The sequence below is a fragment of the Sturnus vulgaris genome, chromosome 4, assembly GCF_052056855.1.
Source record: "Sturnus vulgaris isolate bStuVul1 chromosome 4, bStuVul1.hap1, whole genome shotgun sequence".
NCBI lineage: Eukaryota > Metazoa > Chordata > Aves > Passeriformes > Sturnidae > Sturnus > Sturnus vulgaris.
This window is the reverse complement of record NC_142246.1, coordinates 40968320-40992653: the sequence shown is the minus strand read 5'-3', so window position 1 is coordinate 40992653 and position 24334 is coordinate 40968320. Positions and strand designations below refer to the sequence as shown.

The 24334-nt window shown below is 40.5% G+C and overlaps 1 protein-coding gene across 2 annotated transcripts in view; it reads left to right on the top strand.

Moving 5' to 3' along the window:
• Positions 1-424: 424 nt before the first annotated feature.
• The window catches only part of FNIP2 (folliculin interacting protein 2), a 49474-nt gene continuing 25564 nt past the window's right edge, over positions 425-24334 (top strand). For both annotated transcript variants that reach the window (XM_014883675.2, XM_088163653.1), the window contains exons 1-2: positions 425-519; positions 22507-22633. In XM_014883675.2, coding sequence (XP_014739161.2) covers positions 425-519; positions 22507-22633 — 222 coding nt within the window. The remainder of the gene's footprint in view (positions 520-22506; positions 22634-24334) is intronic.

Below are 24334 nucleotides of genomic sequence, written 5' to 3'. Positions count from 1 at the left end.
CGGCACGGCCCGGCAGGGCCCTGTCCCTTTAAGGCCGCCTCCGCTCCTTACCACGTGCTGGGGGCGGGGCGGGGGCGCCGCGCAGCCAATGGGGACCGCCCGAGGGGCGCGGCGCCACCGCGGCTCCGTCCCCATCTCTGTCTGCCGGCGGCGCGGGTAGCGCCTGCCTTCCCTGCCCTGCCCGGTGCGCCCTGCCCGGTGCTAGCGCCGCCGGCCGGGAGCGCTCGGCCCCGGTCAGGTGACGAGTGGTCGCCAGGAGTGGCGCGGCTGAGCGGGCCGGCGCTCCTTTCGCCTCTCCTCGCCTCCGCGGAATGCTGGGCGGCTCCGCAGTGGCTCCGGGGATGCTGCCGCGGCCGCCACCGCTCGCCGCCCGCTGAGCCGCTGCGAGGGGCGCGGCGGGGCCGCCGCCGGGCGGAGCGGCGGCATGGCTCCCACCCTGCTCCAGAAGCTCTTCAACAAAAGGGGCGGTGGCGCGGCGGCCCCGCACGGCCGGGCTCCGGGGGAGGGGCCCGCCTTCAGGTGAGCTGGGGCGGGTGGCGGCGGGCCCCGGGGGCTGCTGCGGCGGGGCAGCGGGCGAGGAGGCAGAGAGGCCGGCGTGGGGCGCAGGTGTGCCGCAGCCCCCGCGGGGTCCCCCGCTGCTCCCCCGGAAACTCTGCGGCGGGGGAAGGGGGTGTGGCGGGAGGCACGGCTGTGCCGGGGTGGCTCTCCTCCCGCCTTTCCCTCTCGTTGGATCTCTCAGCCATTTTCTGCGCGAGTTGGCGGTGGCACGCCCGGTAGCCAGGGGCGCTCGCCCCTCGGCAGCGGTGGGGAGAGGCGCCGGGCCCCTGTCTGGCGTTTGTGTGCGGTTGATGTGATAACTCGTGCCCAGGTCTCATCAGCACAGGGAAATTAAGAAACGGCTTAATTGTTGTGACCTACATACACGTGCGCAGTCTAGTGACCCGCTAAGCATTAGGCACCTTTCACTGCCTTCTGCTTTTGATACCGTGCGTGCTGAAAGATGAGGTTCAGTAGCTACAGTTGCTTCACGATTTATATGTATACCCTTTATATAATAATGGTTGTCTGCGTAATATTAGTGTTTTCTGAGCCTTTGGGGACAGCATTTTGCTCAGGCTGGTACTTCGGAGCTTTGTTCGTGTGACATCTGTGCTGCTCACAAGACCCAGCGGCCCGGTGAGCGTGGTGACAATCACATGCATGCCCAGTAACCTCTGTGCCTGTTTTTCTGTGCGGCATGAGTTGACTGGTCTTGTGATCAGATGGTACACAGGGTTCAATTGGAATCTGGGCTTTCACCGCTGAAACTACTGAGGATGGTGAGGGAGAGCAGCGGACAGTATTTTGATCCTTAAAATGCCATAGTGCCAAGTTATCTAGAAAGATCACAGCTACCATTATAATTTCAAAGACGGTCCGTGTGGGACATGGCCATTTGTGTGGCTAAAGTTGCAAGATCATGGAGAACAATGATGTAAGATGAAAATGACAATATATTTGGGTTACAAGATCATTCCTTTGAAGGTGATTTGACACAGTATTGGAACTGCATTCATATTAGAGAACAAATCTGGTGAATTTGGTGAAGCTTCAGAGTCTATGCTGTACTTGTAACTGCTATTTCTTTTAGCAGTTATTTACCTTATGAGTTAAATATCTCCTTTAATATGGAAGAAAACAATTTTCCACATTGAAACTGACAATAGTTCTAGACTAACTCTATTATTTTGCATTGTACTTAAAAATATTCTGTGTCAGAGACCAGTGCTGTGAGTTCTGGATTATTGGATTATCAAGTATCTCCACGAAGGCAGATTCCTTGCACAGTGTGTTTTCCCTTAAAATCAGTAAAATTATTCCATTTGGAGTATTTAGTGAAGTTAGGGATTGTACTTTTTCCTTCTTCCTGTTTTTTGGATAAGATATTCCGCTCTTGGTTTTCAGTTTGAGTGATGTGATGCTTTACATAAAAGCTATCATACTGAAAATACTGTAGGTTCTGTAGGTACCCTTCATTCTTTTTATCCCTTATTTTTCCTCGTTCCCTTTCTGACTTTTTTGACACACCTAAGGTTAATAAAATTACTTGAAGTATTTTATATGTGAATGGAGGTTTTTTTGTATGTTAATATTAAACTTCTTCCTTATGACTTTTAAGTATGCTGTAATGCTTTTTCTTTCTTTCTAGCGATCTGTTCATGATCTGCAAGAGCATACTTACAGGGTCTTAGAAGCTTTGCTGCAATGTTTTTAATAGATTTTCTGTTCAACAGTAATCTCTGTTTGGAAAGATGTGATTTGATCTAAGTAGGAGACATAATCCTTCAGTAGCTTCTGTATTAAGCATATACTGCTGGTCAGTGTTAGATGCAAAATGGTAGAATAATTTTCTACTTACAAGACTGCCTTTTTAAGAATTTTTAGTTAGTTTTATTCCTTCCGGGTTTTGGTTAGTGAAGTCCCTCCACACTCAATATGTCTTGCAGTGTTTAGCTCTGTTAAGGAGCCCTGTGAGACCAATAACAATCTGTGTCCCTGGACTTTTAATTGTTATGAGAGCCTTGAAAGCTTCAGTGTATTCACACACCCTCCTTACCCTGAACAACAGAGGAATCACCAAAAAGCTCTTTCGCAGATAATGCCTCCTCAAATTAATGCAATTTGACAACTTTTTTCAACTATGTTGTTGAGAAGTTTTGTGTTTTCTAGTCTTCCCAGGAACACCAGGTAAAGTTCTGTTGCAGAGGGCTATCAACCAGGCTTGCGGTTTGCCTGTAACAAGTACTGCATGTGCTCATTCTATTGCACTCTCTCCTTTAATGGGAGCTAAATCTTGGCCAGAGGTCCACGCTGCTCTGTCTGTTCAGCTCTGAAGGAAACATCAAGCTTCAAGGTCCATGCTGCTTACCAGGATGAGCTGGCACAGCCTCAGGGAGCAAGAGACATGGTGCCTATAGATGAAGGTGGAGCCATGGGAAATTATTTCCTGGGTGCATGAATATTAACATATTAATTTGGCTCAGGAGTGCTCTTTTAAAGAAAACCTCTAAATTGTCTCCATTAACTGCACTTTGGCTCACAAAGCCAAGTGGCTTCGGTACATAAACTGGATTCCTTTTGGAATGAATTAAATTAGAAAGTGTTTTCCAACCACTAATGGATATTCAGTCCCTAGGACCATACTACAGCTGATCAAAAGTAAAACTCTAAAACACATATAGTGTGGGTGTCAGGTCCTTAGCACCAGTTAATGCACTCTGTGGAGCTAGTCTGAGCACAACCTTTACCTGCTGAATGAGGAGAATGTAAACATGAGGTGTAGCTGCTAATATAGAGCTATGGGGATAATAGGATTTTCTACTGGCTCAGGCCTCCCTTCAAGATAATGGAAGTATGAAGTGGTAGAAGGGTAGTAGTTAGAATTCTTAGTAGTAGCTTAATTCTCTTTTTACATAAAGAGAAATTATAAACCAGCTGGAGAACAAATGTGTGTTAGTGAGATACTACATTTGTTTCAAGCAGCTTTGTACACAGACTTGAGCTTCTCTTTTTTTACTGCTGCTTCTTGCTTCCCTTAACTGAAAATACATATATCTGTGTGTAATACATATGTAAAGATATGTATGTGTATACACACACCCCTTTCAACAGTGGCAGTTGAGTGGCTGTAATTGAAATATATTTCTTCTTCTTCTGAGGCTCTGGGAAAACCCTAATCACTTTGTGTGCAAGCAATGCGTATTTATGTGGATAAATTCCCCTAAAACTTATATTTCCTTATCAAATGTTACTTCCCTTACAAGATTGGTTTAGTGCGGTTTGTACAGTTTTTTGGAGTGCTACCAGGGTCATGTACTCTGCAGAATCATAGATCAGCTCGTGTTGGAAGAGACTTAGAGATCCTCTAGTTCCCACCACCGCTGCCTTAGACAGGGACACCTTGCACTGGACCAGACTGATCAGAGCCCCATCCAACCTGGCCTTCAGCATTTACAGGGATGAGGCATCCACCATTTCTCTGGGCAAACTCTTACAGTGTCTCACCACCTTCACAGAAAAGATTTTTCCTAATATCTAAGCTAAACCTATTCTCCTTGTTTGAAGCCATTCCCCCTTGTCCTGTCACTATAGGCATTTTAAAATAATCTCTCTCCACATTTTTTGTTGGCTCCCTTTAGGGAATGGAAAGCAGCAATTAGGTCGTTCTGAAGCCTCCTCTTATCCAGACTAAACAGCCTCAATTCTTTCAGGCTTTCCTCATAGGAGAGATTCTCCATCCCTCTAATCATGTGTCTCTTCTCTGGACTTGCTCCAACAGGTCAATGTCCTTTCTATGCTGGGGACCCCAGAGGTAGATGCAGCACTGCAGGTGAGGTCTCATGAGGGCAGAGTGGAAGGGTAGAATAGTTTCCCTGGCCCTGCTGCTTTTAATGTAGCCCAGGACACGTTTGGCTTCCTGGGTTGCAAGTGCATGTTGCTGGGCCATGTCCTGCCTCTCACCCACCAGCATCCCCAAGTCCTTCTGGGCAGGGCTGCTCTGAATCTGTTCATCCCGGGTTTGTCCTGACCCAGGTGCAGCATCTCACGCTTGGTCTTGCTAAACCTCATGAGATTCCCATGGGCCCACTTCTTGAGCTTGTCCAGGTCCCTTGGGCTGGCATCCCATCCTTCAGGTGTGCAGACAAGCCCAGCTTGGTGTCATCTGCTGATTTGTTGAGGGTGCATGCAATTCCATCATTGGTATTCCCTGAGGGACACCACTTATCACTGATGTCCATCAGGACTCTGAGCCACTGACCACTGCCCTCTGGATGTGGCCATTCAACCAATTCCTTAGCTATTGAACAGTCCATTAAGTTTTAGGGATTACGTAGAGTATAAGCACATAGTATCTCAAGTCTAGAATGTCTCAAGTGCTAAGCATATATTTGAGTAAGGTATTGGAGGGTGGCCTTAAGGAAATTGAAGTGAGTTTCAGGTAGTTTGCTTGTACTTAAATTGATAGCAGTTTTTCTGAAATTGTATTTACCTGATTCTAGAAGAAATTTCACATCAGTGCTTTTCTGTACTTTTCAACATAAAATCTGAGGTTATCCTTAAGCTGTGGGTTCAGACTTCACCTTAACTTCAGTCTTTGATAGTTTGATTTGGTTTTGTTTTTTTTTTTTTTAACAGGAAATTTATGTATTGGAATTTTTGGAATACTGTTTTCACTGCTGAATATATAATTTCTGCGTTGCAACCTGTGATTAAATTTCTTTGATATTGGTATGTGTAGTGAAGGACTGTTGTAGGGTAGGGAATAACTTCATTTTATGTGTTTTCTTTAAAAAAAGGTTGTATTATTTCAGCTGTGTCTGAAACTTGTATGCAGTGTATTTCTTCAGCTTTAAGTATCAGCTGCTCCTTCTGGTGTCTGTAATGGAACGGATGTCATGTTGTAGCTGCAGGATATCTATTTGGTAACAGTTTGTTAGCTTTGGTATATGAGATCATTTGTTTGGCAGCTGGTACTAATGATTCTTTTGGTCATAGTACTGAAATGCTTGGTGAGATCCTACTTGCTAAGCATTATTTCACAGCATTTATTACCAGCCTGGCAATGTTCCACCTTCTGAAAAAGGAAAGAAAGCAGTAGTGAGTTTGGAGTCTGTTTGTATGTCAGTTTGTTCAAATGAAACATTCCTTGCAATGTTCTTGTGACCTAACTGGGTTTTTTAATTGAGCTTCGTGCCATTTTGTAGAGATGCACACAGCAATAACCCTACTGCACACACATGTACATCTTCATACGTGGAGATATTTATGAACATCTGACTGTAAAGCCTTTGAAAAAATATTTGAAAGAAAATCACTGTTTTATATCGTGTAGAAGGGCAATCCAGCCCAGGGCCAGATCTGAGCATGTGAGCAGGGAAGGTCAAAGAGCAGATCTAAACTGTACAGCATTTCACAGACAGCCAAAGGTGAGCCTTAGTCTGCAGTATTATACCTTTGCGCTGGTGTTAGTCTTTCATCAGTAAAGTGAGCTAAAGACTCAAGTTCTGCAAAAAGGGATTTATTATAGTCTCATTCAAAAAAAACTGCTTAGAGAGGAAGTAATTGAAAGTATGGTCTTTTGACGTGGAAACCACACTTGTAGCCTGGGGCTTTTTTGGACAAAAACAATCCCCAAGTCCTCTGGTTTTGAGCTTTGCAGGAACTAAGGCCGTTCTTCTTTAGTTGTTTGGATTTCCCCTCCCCTAAACACTGCTGTCACTGAACAACTTCTTGGTTTCCTCTAGCTCTGCTCTGAATCTAGCTCCATCTCTCTTAAAGTTGCAAGAAGACGCCATGTGTTTTGTTTTCGTTTTTTCTTTTCCACAAGTGACAAAACTAGGTATAGAAATGCACAAGCTACTGACATTGAAGGGATGGATGTGCCTTAGTTATTTATTTCCATGAAAAAATGCATTATTGCCTGACAGTCAAATGGGTTTTGCCTGTAGGTTATCTTATTCCTGACATACATGTAACTTATCCATGGAGTTCCAGGCATTGATTCTTGAATCGGTGTGCAGTTGGATAGTAGGTGCTTGATTCCTTATTCTTAGGGCACTTTTGCTGTTTACAGCTGTCCAGAACTTGGTGAGTACTGTGCCACGTACTATGCTCAATGGAAAGTGATTTGGGAATAGTAGCAGCAGAAAGCCTTGGAGGTACCTTTCCTTGTTGGTAGCACACCTTAAAGCAGGAAACATTGCTATTTAACACAGTGATGCTGATGCTGTAAGTGAATACTTGTTGACAATAATGGCTTGATATGATTGAGAAAATAAAGCTGTTTGGGGCTGAAAAATGTGGATAAGCATTCCTAAAAGCTGAATTTGTGAGAAACACTTTAAAAACCAATGCAGAGCTTTGTTGCCAGTAGAGGCTGGCTTCATGGAAACTTAGATAAACTTTTTAAACTTTTCTTATGTGAACTAAGTTAAAGTTGCAAAACAGCTTTATTAAATTTAGGGGAAAGGAAGGTGGAAGAGTTTTGACAGAAATGTTTTAGTCATTAGTCATCATGTTATCCCACTTAGACGTTGTGGGATGTAGGTGTTTCCTGTGGATGGTAGTGGCCTTCATCTGTTGCTTTGGTCTGAACAGTGAGTAACAGCAGACCAAATGCCCTGAGAGTGTAGATGTGACAACGTAGCTGGGGTCAGGGCGGACCGAAAATGGAGTAATTTTTCTTATATAGATAATTCCTTGTTCTGACACTTCAGTCTTATTGAAGCTGCTGAGGACTTCCTTTGCAAAGAAAATTCTTTGGATTAGTACTCACTATATGTGCTACAAACCTTGATGAGGTACCTGTTCCTTTAAGAAGTCCTTCTGACACTAACCATCATGTTCTTTCATCATGTACTTTGCACCTTAGTGATGCTCATGGATAGCTTCTGAAGAGTAAATTCAGATTGGAGTCATGTGTTATGTTTTATATTTGTCAAGAGTTCTAAGTGCACCCTTGATTAATAGCGTGCTGTTGTCTTGTATGCAGCTTAGATGAACGGTTGTAAGAAGAATATTCTTAGGCTGTCATAATTACCAGTATTTGCTGTGTAAAGGTTTCCATGGGTACACTTCTTAGGCAAAAGATGAGGAATGCAGTTCTATAGGGTGGTGGTTAACAGGCTTGCAAGAATAAGCAGGAAAAGGAGGACTTTGAATAGGGAACTCATGTGAAGACAGCAAATATCTGTCTGCACTTTTTCTATGTGCATCCTGTGATAGTGTCAGATTACTACTGGTCTGAGTAACAGGCGTGGACACGGCAGTTCACCTTTGCCTGTCGTGAATCAGCTCCTCTGTGTGTGCTCTGCCTATGCTGCTTCTTAATATTCATGCTCAGGTTCTTCTCTGTTCTGCTTTCTCCCCACCTTAACAGGGCCTTTCTCAAGTCACTCCATTTGCACTGTTTGTCACTCGAATACCTGAGTAATGTCATGTTTTAATGTGCAAGGCTGAGGTCACAAGACAAGCTCCTGTGCAGGCTACAAGGCAAAGTGTTTTGAGGCACTGAGAGGATGAGCTTAGAAGTTCTGGCAACAGTGCTTGTATCTTCCCCACCTTGACTAGGACAAGTGCAGCTGAAATGTTTTTTGGTCAGTCAGCACACTTCTGGATCTTTGGAATTGTACTGATAAACGGCACGAGGGCTTTACATCACACTTGCTACTGTTAAAACTGAGTCATGATTCCGCTTCCATGGTCTGTACTGAAGTGAAACTTGAGCTATGTATGATGTAATTACTGAATCAGTGTGGAGCTTTCTCTGCAGGATGCTCTCACTTCAGTGCAATACAGCTCAACGTTTCTCCTCCAAGGTGCTCAGTGAAATTTTAGATGTGCTAATGAAATCAGCTATACTAAGTAAACAATTGACAATATTTATTTATTTTTCTAATAGAGGTGCTAGCAGTCTGAATTTAGTATTAGCACTTTGAAATTAGAAATCTGAACACAGTAGTACTTAATTTCTTATAATGGAATCGGGAGGTTTCTTACAATAACTCAGCTTTTGTTTTCACTGAGTTTACCAACTTTTATGAAAGAGGCTTGAATGAACTCAGTGCTCTGAATTTCTGTGCAGGGTATTTGTACTGAATTCTGAATCTGGATGTTGTCGAACACCTGAAATTGCTCAACTTTTAGGGTTGGGTTTGTTAATGCACAGCTCCAGGAGTACAGAAAATCTGAGCAGAGTACATTAGATAAAGATTTTGAAGGAAACTCCAGAGAGAAGGCTGTTGAATACATAGTTCAGAGCAAGTTATACTCAAATTATTACTATTTCACTGAATGTGGATAATTTTACAGAATGTAATATAATATTGTAATGTTGAAACTCTCTGTGGTTAGGAAAAGACAGTTATTGGAACTTTTTGAGATCTGCAATTCATAGAAATTAGTTTATGTTCAGACAAGTTTTTGTGGTATCTTGCGTTTTTCTTTGGGGGCACATGAGCTTGTCCAGCTATTGCTGAACAGTTGAGTGCTTGTGTCTGTCACATTTACTTGCCTTTCCTTTCACATTCCCTCAAAATGACCTTTTAAAATCTTCACATTTAACACTCTACTCTCTAACTCGCACTCTAAAATGGGTTGTCCTTTTTAGGACAAATTGTACTCATTGTCATGAGCCTTTTGTTTCTGAAATGTCCTGTCTTGTTTTACAGCTTGGGTTGAACAGGGTGGGCGGAGACCTATGAGGCTACTGCGAAGGAGGGTGCAGGTGTGAGGCAGCAGAAATTTGGCACAGAAACCACTTTGCTCAGCTGTGGAGCAGCAGGGTTGGTCCATGCATGTGAGGGCTTGGTCTTGGTGAATGGCTCCAATGACAAGATGCTACTGCATTCTGCTGTTCTTTGCTGGAATTGGGTATTGGCTGGACATTTGTCACTTCCACAGTAGAGTTGGTAGACCAGTGTTGAAGCCCTCTCAGTCATGTCTGTGTAAAGGTCAGTGACAGAGCCAGCTTTTCTTACACTGGTCTGTGTTAAGCTGTCACACGATGCAGAAATGGTTATGGAGGGCTAATCCTCAGCTGTATTAAGAAGGCTGGAATAAAGAACAGTGATTTGGTGGCCACTTCAGTTCTCGTAGCAGACAACCATAGTTTCATGCATCTTAGCTCTTACTTGGTCATGGCTTTTAGGCTGGAGGAAGCTTGCTCTCCTGTGTTAGCCACCTGAAACAGCTTCAGGAGTGCAACCTGTGCCCTCCCAACTGTTAAAAGCATTTTTCGATCACATCAAGTTAAAGACTTGGGAAAATTAACCTTCTCTCCTTATAAAGGTATTTATGAGATTTGCCTGTGCATATAAATCATGCTTACAAAGCACTAAAATGATTTCAGACATAATTCTAACTTTGAGAGTGGGTGAGTAATACCTAATGACCTTGGTACTTGGGCGACTTGTGGATATTAGCCATCTCCTGTGGACTAGATCACAGTACAGTTGAGTTCAAAAAAGTTCAGGTACTAAAATTCTTGTGTTCAGAAGTTCCTGTAAGCAGTCTTGCAGACAGGGATGTATTTGGGAATATCTTTGAATGGGACTAGGGAAATAACATATATTTGAAAATAGCTGTTTCTGTTTGTCACTTTATGGTAGCACTTGGTAGAAATGCTGTAAAATTCTTATGCAGAGCTGGCCTGGATAACAGATCCTGGGATAGGTATGCAAAGAAGATGAAAATGCAGACAGAACAATGTAGTGAATGTGGTTTTTTGAAACAATCAGTCAACTCAATGAACCTATGTGCACGTTGATAATGCATGTGTCCAATTTATTTGTTTTTAAGCAAAACATATCTAATGGGGAGTACCAAAGATGAACTTGAATCTGAATAAAACTTCGTTTACTGCTTAAAGAAATAATTCTATTTGTATTGAAATGTGTTAGTATGTGAACTAGCAATGTGATTGAAATTTGATTTGATTTTGGCTTTTTGTTTGCGTAACTGAAGCACTAGAAGTTGACTGTAGTCTTCACTGGAGTTGTATCCTTGGTCGCTATTTTGACAGAAAGTGAAAAGAAAGAGTTTTGTTTGTATTTAAATGAAGTTACCCTGAATCTGTAGTAGTTAGGATGGCTTCTAGTGAGTGCCCTGGTAGACTTAATCTCAGGAGTTAATCAGGTCTGTTATAAAGGATTTTCTTGTACACTCTTTTTCTGGAGAACACTAAAGGAACTTCACCAATTTTTACCCTCTCATGAGGCGAAAGGTTTCTAATTTATCTAAATAATTGCTACATAAACTTGCTGACTTAAATTTGTTTGCATCTATCAATGTGCAAATCATCCTTACTGCAGGACAAGGATGCAGCTGGATTTTCTATGTGATTTTTCTTTTTTTGCTCAAATATTTCTGGATTGATGGACTGATATGTGGCAGCCAAATGTTAGCATGCTCCTGGGTGTGGTCTGCTGTAATTATGTACAAACCTGACTGGATAAACTTCTAAGTCTAGTATTATACCAGTGTTTTTGAGAAAATGTTTGGGATCCTATGTGAGTAGTTTAGAGTGGTTGGCCTGCTTTAAGGAGGAGAGACTGTTTCATAACTTAATGACTATTTATACATTCAAAGTCCTACGCAATTGATGGTAAACAGAACGTAAGTCTTTAGCATAGTGGCTTGCAGTAAGGGTAGGTTTGCCCATGCTAGTCAGCTGCAGGACTGTGGTTTGGTTGGTTGGTTTTGTGTGTAGTTTTTTTTTCATTGAGAAGGTATATGGTATGAGTGATTTAATTACCATGGTCTTCTGCACATAGTCCCAAGATGTGGTTCCTCCTTCCCTTTCCAGTTAAACTTGAAAATAAATCTGTCTAAGCCTTCAAGATTAAGTTCTAGTTACTAGAGAGCTACTTTCTGCGCTGTCTACAAGACAGAGTTAAGGAAGGTGTTTTGGATGGAATAAACAAATTACCATAACAACAAGAGGAGCAAAACATATTTTTGGCTATAACTAGTGAAAAATGCTGGAGCTGACGTTATATCCGTCCATGTTATCACTTCATTCAATCTAAGTCAGGATTTCCTGGCATTCATCTAGACCGAGGCAATGGACTTTGCTGTTCATGCTGTAGTAACCTGTGGTTGATCGAGCATGGCTACTTGTGTGCTTTCCCATATTCTTGCCAGTTGGGTAAATCAGTACTTTCTCATAAATATTCAACTTAGTTTTTCTTCCTTCCCTTCCTGGGTATTGCAGGTTAACTTTTCAGTTGCATTCTCTGTTTTAGAAGGATCAAAACACATCTTGTTCTTACAACAGTTTAACATAACCATTTACAGAGGTCTTACCAATATTATGTTAGCGGGTCAAAAAAAACTGGGCTGCTTCAGCTGTCAGCACTGTTAGAGAGCCACATCTGATATCTTTTCATAGAATAGGAATTTAGGAGGTCAATTTTAATTTCTTTTTAAGTGGATTGATACTGCTGAGTTTGTGCTTTTGGATTAGATGGAACTGACCCCTTCTGAAGCAGTTTCCCTTGAAAGAGGCGCATGGGGTCCCTGGATAGCACTTGCCTCTAGCCCTCCTTGAGAGTGTTCTTTTGTACCATGGGAGTGCGTGTTCAGAACAATGATGAGAAATGGGGATTTGCAATCTTTCTGTGCCCCTGGAGAGAGTACCCTAAACTTCTGTCTGTAAAGCTTGAGAAAGTGCCACATCCTCTGCAATTCACAAAGCCCTCTTGTGAATGTAGCCTTTTCATAGTGGAAGTGGAGGAAATTTGTAAAGAAATGGTTGCTGTTAACATGCGGGTGTTTTTGGCTACTTTGAGTGAAGGTGTTTGTGTGTGTTATAGCAGAAAAAATATTTTTCATTTAGCTAGAAAAAATTGGGGGGAATGTTAAACACCAGGCATTGTTCATCTCTCTGTATTTATTTATGTCCAGTAAAGAACATTTTTTCTTAATTTTATTCATGTTCTAAAATTAATCCTTTGAACTGAGGTTTGAAGCTATATACAGACTCTCAAATAAAAAGAATAAAATAGAATATAGGACTTTATAGAGGAGTGAGAAGAAACAGGAAAGAGCAGGCAACCAAACCCATGCCTCAGGATATCAGCCCTAAGGTGTGGTGATGTCTGTCTTGGCCTGCTGGTTTAGGTAGGAGATACTAAGGTCTGAGATCTGTCAAGACTTTTATACAGCATTGCAAGGGAGTAACAGCTAGTACGGTATTATTAATACCAAATTCTGCCTTACATTGTTGCTCAAAGTTCTCCTTCAGATGTAGTTCTTCCTTGTGTTGAAGAGAAGGTGGGGAAAGGCAGAGGCAGGATAAATGATTTCTCTTAATCTCATTTTCTGGCAGAGGCAGTTCCCAGACGTGCTTTGGCAGTGTCTGTATTTAGTAGCTGTGTTCCTGGCCGCTGGCCCAGTCACATGGCGCCGCTGGAACAAGTGACACGGGAATGATGCATTAGCTGAGACCCAGCGCTGCGTGCCGGAGGAGGTGGGGTGGCCTGGCCGGCCCGGACACGCAGCGGAGACGCCCGGCCCAGCACTGCTTGCTCCCGGGTGGCCGCTGCTGTTTGGCTCCAGTGAAAGCTGGAAGCCGGCTATAGCAGGTGCCTTGGAAAAATAAACAGGGAAAGAAGCAGAATCAAATCCTCGAGAGTGTTAAATGACAAGCAAATTTTCACTTCTTTGAACTGATAAAGATTATCACTATGAAACAGCTTATGAAAAATACTGACTTCTTTGGGTCGGCTGAGCTCTCCTGACTGTTGCAAGCTACGAAGATGACCAGAAAGTGGGATGGACAGAGGAAAGTTGTTTAGACTAAGCACAGCTTTCTGTGTGGAGGAAGGAACTAGGTAGTGGACCTAGGGTGCTAACCTTACCGCAGACTTTGCCTTTCTTTGTTTCAAGACCTAGTTTAACAAAAAACACACTTCTCTTAATGGTAAAACACAATTAAATACATGCCTTTTTTCATGCAATTACAAGCCTTTAGCTCTTCTCTTTGCTAATGAGGAATTCCACTTCTGGAACTAGCAACTGAGCACCATCTCTGTCCTACTTGTGGTCTTACTTCAAACAATGTACTTGCTGGCTGTTTCCTTAGTTAGGGTTTTGTTTTATAGTGGGTTTATTTTTTTATTTCTACATTATTACTGAAATACTCTATGAAAGCTAGCTCCCAAACTTCAGACTTGTAGATAAGCCAGTCAGCAGTGATTCCTGATAACTTAGAGAAGTTGAGTTGTGACACACTGGTTTAATGGGCTGCTCTTTATGTTTGTGGAAGGCTGATGTGTGCACTTCATGGTGACTCCAACTTGCGTAGATCTCTTAACCTCTATTAGCAGTGTGTGTACCTTGTCATTTTTTGTGCGTGCCTGTGATGATATTGCTTTGTAGCAACAAAGATGATGAAAAAATGCGTCCAGCCTTACAAAAATCCAATATATTATCCTTTCCTAAGCAGGGAATCTGTGGAATTCTAGCTTTTCAATGAACAAATATATCAAATATTGTTTTGGATTTCATTGAGGAACATGTAGAATTATCCTTTAAAAAAGGCGACCCTCCTGTACAGTGATTTGATACTGAGAAGTTTTTTTTTCTCCACCTGAACTCTTTCTTCAGGAAAATCTGTCTTGAGAGAGAGCAGTGCTCCAAATTATACCTTCCTTCACTTGTTGCGTGACAAATCTGCAATGTATCCCGCCTAACCTGTGTGAAACTAGTAACTATGTATCATGCTTGAAGAAGGTAGTTCACATGAGGTTAATAGGGCTTTGCCATATTAGGACTACTTTTAAGTCATTGTGGAAAAGGAATGTGGTATGGCATCAGCACAACTCTTCCATATCTGAGGTTTTAGAAAGAGACAAAACAATGCACGGTAAATGATTCAAATTAGGAGGGAGGATGGGAGCCTATGTCTTCCACATAAGCTATTCAATGAACTAAAAGAGGGAAAATCATCACTAAGCAATCTAGAAGAGATTCCCCTTCATCTTTAAACATGTGTTTTGGCACTAATCCTGAATGTTTGAGTGTAGGCATTTTTTGTGTATGTCTTGCAGGAACAAATGCTCACTGTAACAGCAGGTATGATTCAAACTATTTTCCCTAAGCTTCTCTAGCCACTTCTAAAAGCTGTTTGGAAAATAAAACTTTGCATGGGTCTCTGAAAATATTCTCTTAGATTTGAAAACCATGCTTAAGTTTTAGAGGACAGCTGTAACTTGCACAGAATACGATTCTTAGCTACATCACATCCATTTATTTTCTCTTCCCCCCCACCCTGAATTTTCTTGCTAAAGTGTTACCTTGAGTTGAAATCATTTAGGCAGTTGTCTTGCGGTGAAGATAAAGGACAGGAAATGACCTACAAACAGAGAAGGTGAGGTGCTGTCACATAGCCTAGAAAAGGAGTGATTAAACTCTACTTCACAGAGGATTATATCTGCAGAGCAGGACACTTTCTTCCGTTTGCTGTGTTATCTACTTTATGAACTCTGTGGGTTTTCCATGTGTGGATTTATGTATTATTTTGTGGTTGTTTAGAAACTGTTCTGTGGATTTGCAATGTTAATTCCCCAAGTACTTTAGGATTTATATTAATCTACAGATGATTGTATTTACAGATGAGGTAGTATTGTGAAGCATATCTATTTAGTGAGCTTACAGGAGCTCCTTGTACTAATGTCTGATATGAATTTGACAGTTTGATGAATGTTGCAGAATTTTGGTTTGTTTGGTGAAAAGGTAGTACAGAAGTGAAGGCTGTTATTTCCTGATCTTAGTAGAAGTGTATTATTTCACTTATTTCGTTCACGCTTTAAACACCAGTGTTACCAATCATCTTTGAAGTACTCTTCCTCAATGAGGTGTGGGCTAGCATTGTCCTCTCCCAGATCATTTCAATCACTTGATAAAAGGCCACAGATTTCACTTATTTGCTGCACTTGGGAGGAGAAGTGATTGTGATCCAGTACTTGTCACTTCTCTAGGGATTGAAGTGGAGCTGTTTGTTTTTTTTATTGCTATAGGTTTCCCTCAGCAACAGAGCAGGTTGTTCAACCTAACCTTGCTCTAGTTTTTTGTTTCACTTCTGCCCAGTTTTTAGAGGTTGGGGTTAACTGTGATTACAAAACCATTTTAAGGGTGCTGTGCTATTTAGCAGGTAGCACGTAGCACTGGATTTTGAAATCTTGCTTCTAACTTTACTGCTGGTCTGGTTGACCATTAACGAAGTTATTTTCCCTTTTTAACCTGTAAGGGAAATTTCAGTAGGGCTGTTATCTTATAAAATGTCTAAAATTTTCCTGTTGGGGAGAAAGCGCATCAGAATTCATGAGAGACGTGAGTTATGAGCAGATATGTCTGGATAACTGTTTTTAAAGCAAAGATGGGGAAGAGAACTTTCTGCAGTAGCATTACCAGAGTCCAACAGAACATCCTGTATGCAGCTTTGGTCAGTGCAATACAAGAAAGATATTTAAGCTATCAGGGAGTCCCCAAAGGAGAGCAACAAAGATGGTGAAGGGCTTTGGGCAGAAGTCATATGAGGAATGGCTGAGGCCACTCAGTTTGTTCAGTCTCAAGAAGAGGAGATTGAGCGGAGACCTCATTGCAGTTATAACTTCCTCATGAGGGGATGGGAGGGGCAGGCACTCACCTCTGTGGTGACCAGTGACAGGACCTGAAGGAATCGCCTGAAGTTGTGCTGGGGTTGCATGTGAGAAAGAAGTTACTCTCCTAGAGGATGTTTGGGCACTGGAGCAGGCTCCCTAAGGGAAGTGGCCACAGCACCAATCCTGACGGAGTTCAGGAAGGGTTTGGACAGCACTTTAGAGCTTAAGTGTGACTCTTGAGGATGCTCCTGTGCAAGCCCAGGAGTTGGACTTGATATTCTGTCTTCTGTGATCTGATTCCTTTGTCCTGTTCAAAAACGTAAATTTACTTGGCCAGGAGTATTTTATTAGTAATTTTGTCATCAGTATTCCCGCTGAATTATTTTAAGAGGCATATGACTAAATTCTCATAGAGCAGCTTGAAGTCTGCAACAAACCTTTTCTCATTGTTTTCCTTCATACTTTTTTAAAAAGGCTTTTCAAAGTACTAGTGTCAAGTTCTTGTCCAAGTATAGTGCAGAATATCTAGTGTGTTTCTTGGTGTTGGTAATTGGGTTTTTTAAACTGATCACCATATGGCAATGATGACAGATTCTTACTTGCTCCTAAGCTATATGAGGTTGCTAGGGGTTGTCAGATGACACTTGCTCACATGAGAGCCATTAACAGGGTGTTGTAGCCAGTGTTAGAACAACCTTGCAACTAAGGGCGAGTCACTGCAGAAGCAACTATGCTTTTTTTTTTTTTTTTTTTTTTTTAAAGAGGCCATATGGTTCAGTCTTGTGACTACATAATTGCCAGCTACCTAAATCACATACCAGGAAACAAACATAGCTAAAGTCAATATTAGCTGTTGTATCTGCTACAGCTTTGCACCAGGCTTAGTAGGAAAACCTCTGACAGCAGCAAGAGCAAGTCCACGATGGCTTCTGAAACCTGAAAGTCTTGTCTCTTCTATCTGGAATAATTGCAGGAGTACATTAGCTACAGCTGTCTTTTTGTATTAATGGCTTATAGAATATATCAAGATTGCTTTGCCTTTTCTTCCCCCAATTGGAAATTCAGCAGACTGTGTTCCTTTATAGGGAAGAAAGCTGATGGTAAATTACCATTGTTAATGGTTGATCGATAGTGAAGAAACCTGCTTGAGGCTGTTTCTCTTCAGCAGGTATTTAGTTTCTTTGAGAGAGCTTTACAAGAGGATTTGTAGCTAAGAAAATGTGTGGGGGTACACCAAAAACTGTAAATGGCACTGGGGGACAAATAGAAAGAGCAAGAAACAACAACGATGTACCACTTGGAAATAATCTCTCTTGTACCAAATTGGATGAAAGAATTAGAAAGTCTTTGGGAGATGAGAGTGTCAGCTGTGCGAACAAAGTGACTAGACTGCTGCAAAACAGGTATGCACGTAACTTTTTTGATGTATATGATTTTTGACAAAGAAAGGCATTTTTATGTAAGACTAGATTTATAATCATGTGCCTGAAAGGCTATTTTGTAAATTGAAAAAATCCTGTTAGAAGCTTGTTCATGATGATGTTGATGACTGAAACTCCAGAAAGTCTTTCCTATTTGAAACTGAACCGACATTCTTGATTCTAATGTATAAGATTTATGTATATGCGAACTGAGGCATAAAGGGTAATTGCCTTTCTTTTCAATTAAGGTTAAATAATCTTACCTTCTCTTTCTAGTTTCCTTATTAGTTTTCCCTCTTTTACTATTTTTGCCATCTCCTGTGTTAGTGGGTCAAGTACTAACAGTGTGAGGAGCTGACAGGAGAGAATGCTATGAAGTGGGGAAGAACAGAGTGGAACCTTCTGCTTTACTTGTAAATTACCTCTAATTCGAGCATTACATCAGAGTAATCTGAAGAGGGAATAGTGTTTATTTAACTTTCGAGTTGTCCTTTTCAGACATGTGCCAGCAGGTCTCCAGTGTCTGATTTTATAGCTATATAGCTGTGTTTAAAAATATGGTTCGGGGTGGCTTTTTCCACGTTTTTGCACCCAAGGGTGTTAGAATTATTATTCTACATTCAGGATTGCTAGTCTAAGAAGCAGAAAAATATAGATAAATATACAGAGATGTTTCAGTCTATTTGCTTCTCTAGCCTGTAGATGTTGCACTGAAGGAGTGAGGGGTTAGTCACTTTCAAAAACAGTTTAAGGTCAACTGAAGTGGTTTTTGAATATATATGAATAGGTCACTCTTCAGTTATTGCATGCATGCTGATAATTATAAAGGTGAAGCAAAAGCTTTCTTTGTAAACATTAGAGTTTGGAGATCTATATTAACTGAAAGTATTTATTCAGGGTAGAATGAAGCAAATTTTTGTGATTTTTTTTTTCTAGGAACAAATAAGTCTGCTTTCCCCTAAGTAAGAGAGATCTTGCCTCCATGTCTCATAACTAATTGAAGAAATGTTGAACAAACCAAAGGAAAGTAGCTTATATACATGTGTAGGAGAAAATAAAGCAAGCTTAAGCTTCTCTGGGGACAAAATTTTCAGGATATCTGTAAGGTGTTTCAAACTTGTGTCTGTCTTTCAAAAAATAAAAAATCATCCATAGGATTTTAGTATCTCTACTAGACCTGGTTCTACTGTCATATGAACACAGACACATTGATTTAATAAATATATAAATGAATAAACCTTTGGTTTCTTTTGACTTGAAGATAATGTTTATTAGTTCTAGCATCTTCTACATATAGTAGAGTCTGAAGGTAAGTCTAGGTAAGCTGATCTGCTTAAACAGACTGATGGTGTTGAGGGAGCCACTTTTCCTTTGATTTTTGGAATCATGCTTTTATCTTTTTTCCCCTTGTTCTGGCCTTGGCCTTTCAAGTACTCTTGGAGCTGGCTCCCCTTAGGGAGTCGGCTCACTAAGCAGAGAGAGAACTGACTTAGGAACAAGAAAACTCAATTAACATCCCAACTAGCCTCAATACTTGGAATGTATTGGAATGTTTTCTTTGTGCCCTTTCCTAAAGGTATATAGTTCCCTGCACGAAGTGAGTTAGTATAAGTCATGCTGCCACCAAGAGGTGCAGGTTCCACTGCCTTCTACTTCTTCCTTTCTCAATCATGTTTCTGATTCACTTTCATGTACTTGGACAGACTTGTGTTGTTGCAGAGAATTAAGTTTATGGAAGGATCCAACAATTACCAGATCATACACAGGTAACAGGAAAGGTTACATAGTTACAAAAAGGGGTGAAAGGATATGTGGGGCTCTTACTGTTGTGGTCAAATAAGAAAACTTGTTCTGTTGGAACAGCCACATTTAACCTGAAATGTGAAGATATACACAAGATCATATTTATTTAGTTATTTCAGCTGATTTTTAAGAGTATGCAGGACCTGACATTGCTAAATAAGCAATATAGATATTGAAGCTGATGTAGAGATAAAGAAGTAATTTTGGGGGGGTTTTGGTTTTTACGCGTGTGAAAACAGAGCTGACCAATGAGTTTGTGTACTGTCTGTATTCTTCAATACTCTGCTTTTAGATGATTGAATACTCCTGCTGTCCCTGTTTTGGGGATCTGTGTTACATAACCTCATTTAAACAATAAAGGGTGGAAGTATTGTGAGTAGTGCTCATCAGCTTTTGTGATGGGCATAAACATCCTGGTCATCCAACTAGTCTTGGGCCTGCTGCTGGATTCCATGTGGAAGTAATGAGAACACATGGACTTATATGCCTGTATAAATTGCCTATAGATATGCTTGATGTTATCAAATGAGGATCTCTTCTGTAATGGGTAGGTCTGCTGCAGAAACTCCATCTGTAAGCAATGGCATCATTAAAACATAAGTTTGATATATGCTTAGAAGTATAAGAAGCATTATCTGAAATTACTTGCCTAGGTTTGGTTTGCTAGTCACATAAAGCTCTATATGATAGATTTTATGTAATTTCTTAGCTTGTTGCTGTCTGGTACTAGAGAATGTGTTTGTAGTTCTGACAGATTGCAGCAATCTTTAGTTCTAACATGTTGTGTGGAAAAGGCTGTTAAATTGGCTTCTATTTTAACATAAAATCCAGTTCATATCTTATACAGAAGTCAGCACTGCATGAACAGCATGAGGTTTGCTTTAGTGCTTAATGAGTTCATTTGTTCATAGGAAACCTGAATTCATGCAACCCAGCCTGCATGCAACCCTGCATCAGTGGGCAGATGCAGGGCTAGATTGGCTCAAGCAGTGTCTGAAATGAATCTTTTCAGTTGAGACTTGCAAGCCTGTGGTCTGAAGTATGGATGCTGCTGTGCCAGTTGTGGAGATAAATAAGGCTTTGCGCTTGCATAGAATTTAAGCTAAAGCCATAGAGATGTACCTTTTCTTTGTTGTTAAAGACTGGAAAGACCTGCACCCTTTTTAAGAAAACAGTGTAGTTACTTCAGGTTGTCTGTTGCAAAAAGTAAATAGATGGCTGTGTAACTGAAGATATATTGGGGTATCTGGTACTGAAGAGTATCAGATTCATGTGGCAGACTAGGATGAAGTGTATTGATGGCTCTGACTTGTCTTGCATTCAGTATAACTGGATTTTGTAATAGCATTGCACAGGCAGTGGGCTGAGAAACTAGTAACAGACTTCTTAAACAGATGGTGTAGTTGCAGCACTCTGTGTAAGAAAGGTGTGTAGGATCTTTGTTGGGCAACTATCAGCAATGGTATCAGGTCTGGTCTCATGAAGGTTAATGTAATACTGTGGCTGCCTTTGAAACGGAAGGCTTGAAAAGAAATCTGCCTGGCATTCTCAGCAGTTCTGGAGGCAGTGTTACATACATATCAAGAAGTTTTCTCACTGTGGGTGGCTTTTATCATCATTGTATGATGGGAAACCTTGCATATTATGGTCACATAGTATACTTGTATCAGAACACCTTATAGTGGAGATAAGTATCTGGCTTATTCTGTCCCCAAGTTGTTTAAAAATAGACCTCCACATTGAGGTCTTTCAGGTTTAAAAAATATGCCTATTTAGGTTTGGTTTGTTTTTTTTTTTTTAGCTATGTTGAAAGAGCACAAAGAAGAAATTAAGCTGGCTTTACTTAAAATTATTTTAAAATCACAAGTCTGCAAGTGTGCTTCTAAAGCAATTATCCTGACTCTAGAAGGATTTGATAGTGTTAACATCCATAAATCAATAGTGAGCTAGATAGAGAATGGAATAAAAGAAATAGTTTCATAAATTCTAGTCTTTCATCTGTGTAGAGGTTTTATGCTCTTCTCTCAATTACCTACCTCCCATTTCTGTAAAGCAGTTTGGGGAAATTCCTAAATGAAATCTCCTTTTGGGTGGAAGATCAGTGTGGCCTTGACTGAAGTCTGTTACGCAGTTTGTTGAACCAACAATTAATAACAGTTGTACTCTCACCCCCCAGGTGCAGTCCATCAGTGCTCTATGGCACTGCTTTTTGCAGTTGTAGGTTTTTCCTATTGATTTCAGCTTGTCAGTCACATAACCTGAAAAGTGTTTTCTGGAGCTGAAGCCAAGCAAATCTCCATGCTCTGATGAGCAGACTGACTCCTGGAATTAGGAAATGAGGTTTCTTGTCATCACCAAGAGGATCAGTTTGGCTGCTCAGCCTCTGTGCAGTGAGGCAGGTTGTGTGCCATGTTGTATCTCTGGAGAATGGGCAGATTGTGGTTTGAGAGAATAGTTTTGCTTCAGATTGAAGTTCAGGTGTCTTGGTTTCATGTACTAAATGATTTTCACTGCAGCTGGAGATCAAGTCTCAGTAATTGATGTCTGCTCTGTAACCCCTGAAATGTCTCAGAAGTGGGGGAAAAAGAATGGAACAACATAAACCTTGTCTATCAGTTGCAAGGCTTAAACTTTGGGAAAATCTTAGCTTACGTTGTCAGGAATAGGTCAAAAGGAATTAGGTTTGTGTTTGTTAGAGAAGGAAGAGAGGGTGTAAACCTCGTGCTTTTGAAAGGCTGCAGTAGAGAGGATGATAATCCATTCTGTTTTATTGTCACTGGAAGTATTGCATAAAGTAGTATGCTTATCTTAAAACAAGCATGATCCAAGCCGTGTACAGAGAAGAGAATAATGGCAGTTAAGGCCTGGAGCAGATGGCTGAGATAATGTTTTGTGTTCTCTTCTTGGAAAATTTTGGAAAAAGATTTGATGAAAATTGGTCTGGCTGTGTCTGCCTTTGTCAGTGACACTGAGCTTAGACACTGCTTTGGAGTTCCTTTTTGCTTGGAGCTATATGGTTTGCACCCTGGATTCTGTAAATTCTGTAAAATGTGTCTTTGCCTAATACCTGTTTGTTTACTTAAATGAACCTGCAAAGTAAACACAGTATTTTAACATCTCCTGTTTCTAATCTGTAGCTGGTCCTCTTCAGAGTTTGACTTGAATGAAATCCGCCTGATAGTTTACCAAGACTGTGAGAGGAGAGGCAGACAGGTCTTATTTGATTCCAAAGCAGTCCGCAAAATTGATGAAGCTCTGGTTCAGGTATGAAATGTTAATTTTGCTGGTGTCCTACTGCTCTTTTGTTTTCCTTTCCAAAAGCATTTATTTTAGTAGGACAGTGTAAACTTCTTATTCTTGTGATCTTTCACTGTGATAGCTGCAACAAGCATGTGTTAGATTACAACAAGCTTATGAACATACTTGGTATTTGGTATCTATAATATAAATACGGTATTCAAATGTAACAACTTAATCCAGATGTGCTTCTGGGCAAAGAAATCTCTTTCCATTTAAACTGAGTATTTCTTCAGCCTTCCTAATGTTGACTGGATTTGCTTTTTATTGTTAGCCCTGGCTGTGCAATCCATTTCAGCGATGCCCACAGTGTGTCCAAAGGTGCTTTTTTTCCCTTTGGTGTTTGGATTAGTAAAGTTGTTGTCATTATGTGAATTAAAACAACTTCACTGGATAAACATGTTTTATTGTGTAAGCATGACATATGGTGATGTATGTGGCCATGTAAGTTTTGGTGAAACACAGAAGCAAGAGTAGATGCTGTCAAGATGCAAGTTTTTTTGCTTCTCTCCAAGCACACAAATTGTGGCATAAAGCTTTCAGCAAACTTGGGTCATTTTAAGATCAGTAAACCAATTGTGTTTTCTGTTTTATGGTAGTTTTTCTTGTTTTGTTTTTTTTTTTTCTACTGCCTCTGTTTCTCTTCTACATTGAATTATTTCAATTTTTTGTTTGTTTTGAAGTTTGTTTTTTTTTTGGTTTTTTTTTGTTTTTTTTTAGAACCAGCAGCTTCAGCTTGCTAGACTAGCATGGTTTCAGAGCTATATATATACACCTGTATAAGAACAGTCACAACTTGTTAGAACTTACTTACGAAGATGCTTGAAAAGCAACAATCTCTATTTCAGTCACACTGTAAATATGCCATTGTGCTGAATCAGTAAGACTGATGAGCATCATCAGCTGATGTCTGATCATCTACTTAAGAGCTTAAATGGGTCAGACTGGTTGTTAATCTTGCTTCCCCTCTTGCCTCACCCCCATCCCAAAATCAAGGTCATTACTTTGTATCTTACAGTTGTTTTAAAACAAACAGCATCTTAGCAAAAAATACATTTCTGGCTTCATTTAAATACTTAAAATTTTCCACTTGCTTGAATGCTTTAGCTAAAAGTTAGCTAGAAAATATCCTATCAGACACTCTCAATGCAACACTGATATAAAAGAGATTATAACCTCCCTCATAACACATGATACAGGCTATAATCTGTTTTCTAGCCAGACACTAATCTAGGTACCCTTTTAAAACAGCCGAAGTACCTTTAACATCTATGTGTTTGCATGGCATTCAAAATGATTTTGAGTGGTTGTTATCAAGCAGCCAAACTGAAACTTGATTCATTTAAAATTAAGGCAAAATTACTTTCAAACTCAGTCATATTTAAATTAAAGTCAAGGAAGCATATGTGTGTATACTGGGTGTTTTTCTGAAATACAGTAAGGCTTATTCACATTGAATATTCAAATACATTCTTTGTCTTTATCCTTTTAATTTTACCAAATGATGGATTATTCATCCCTTGTTTTTGCTGGCTATTCTTCTGTTTTAGAAATCTGTTAATCATTTGGGGAGCAAAAGTTATATGCAATTTGAGTGATTAATTGTGCAAATGATTACAGGAATTGATTTGTAAGAAACACATAAGATGAGATTTTGTTTACATTAAT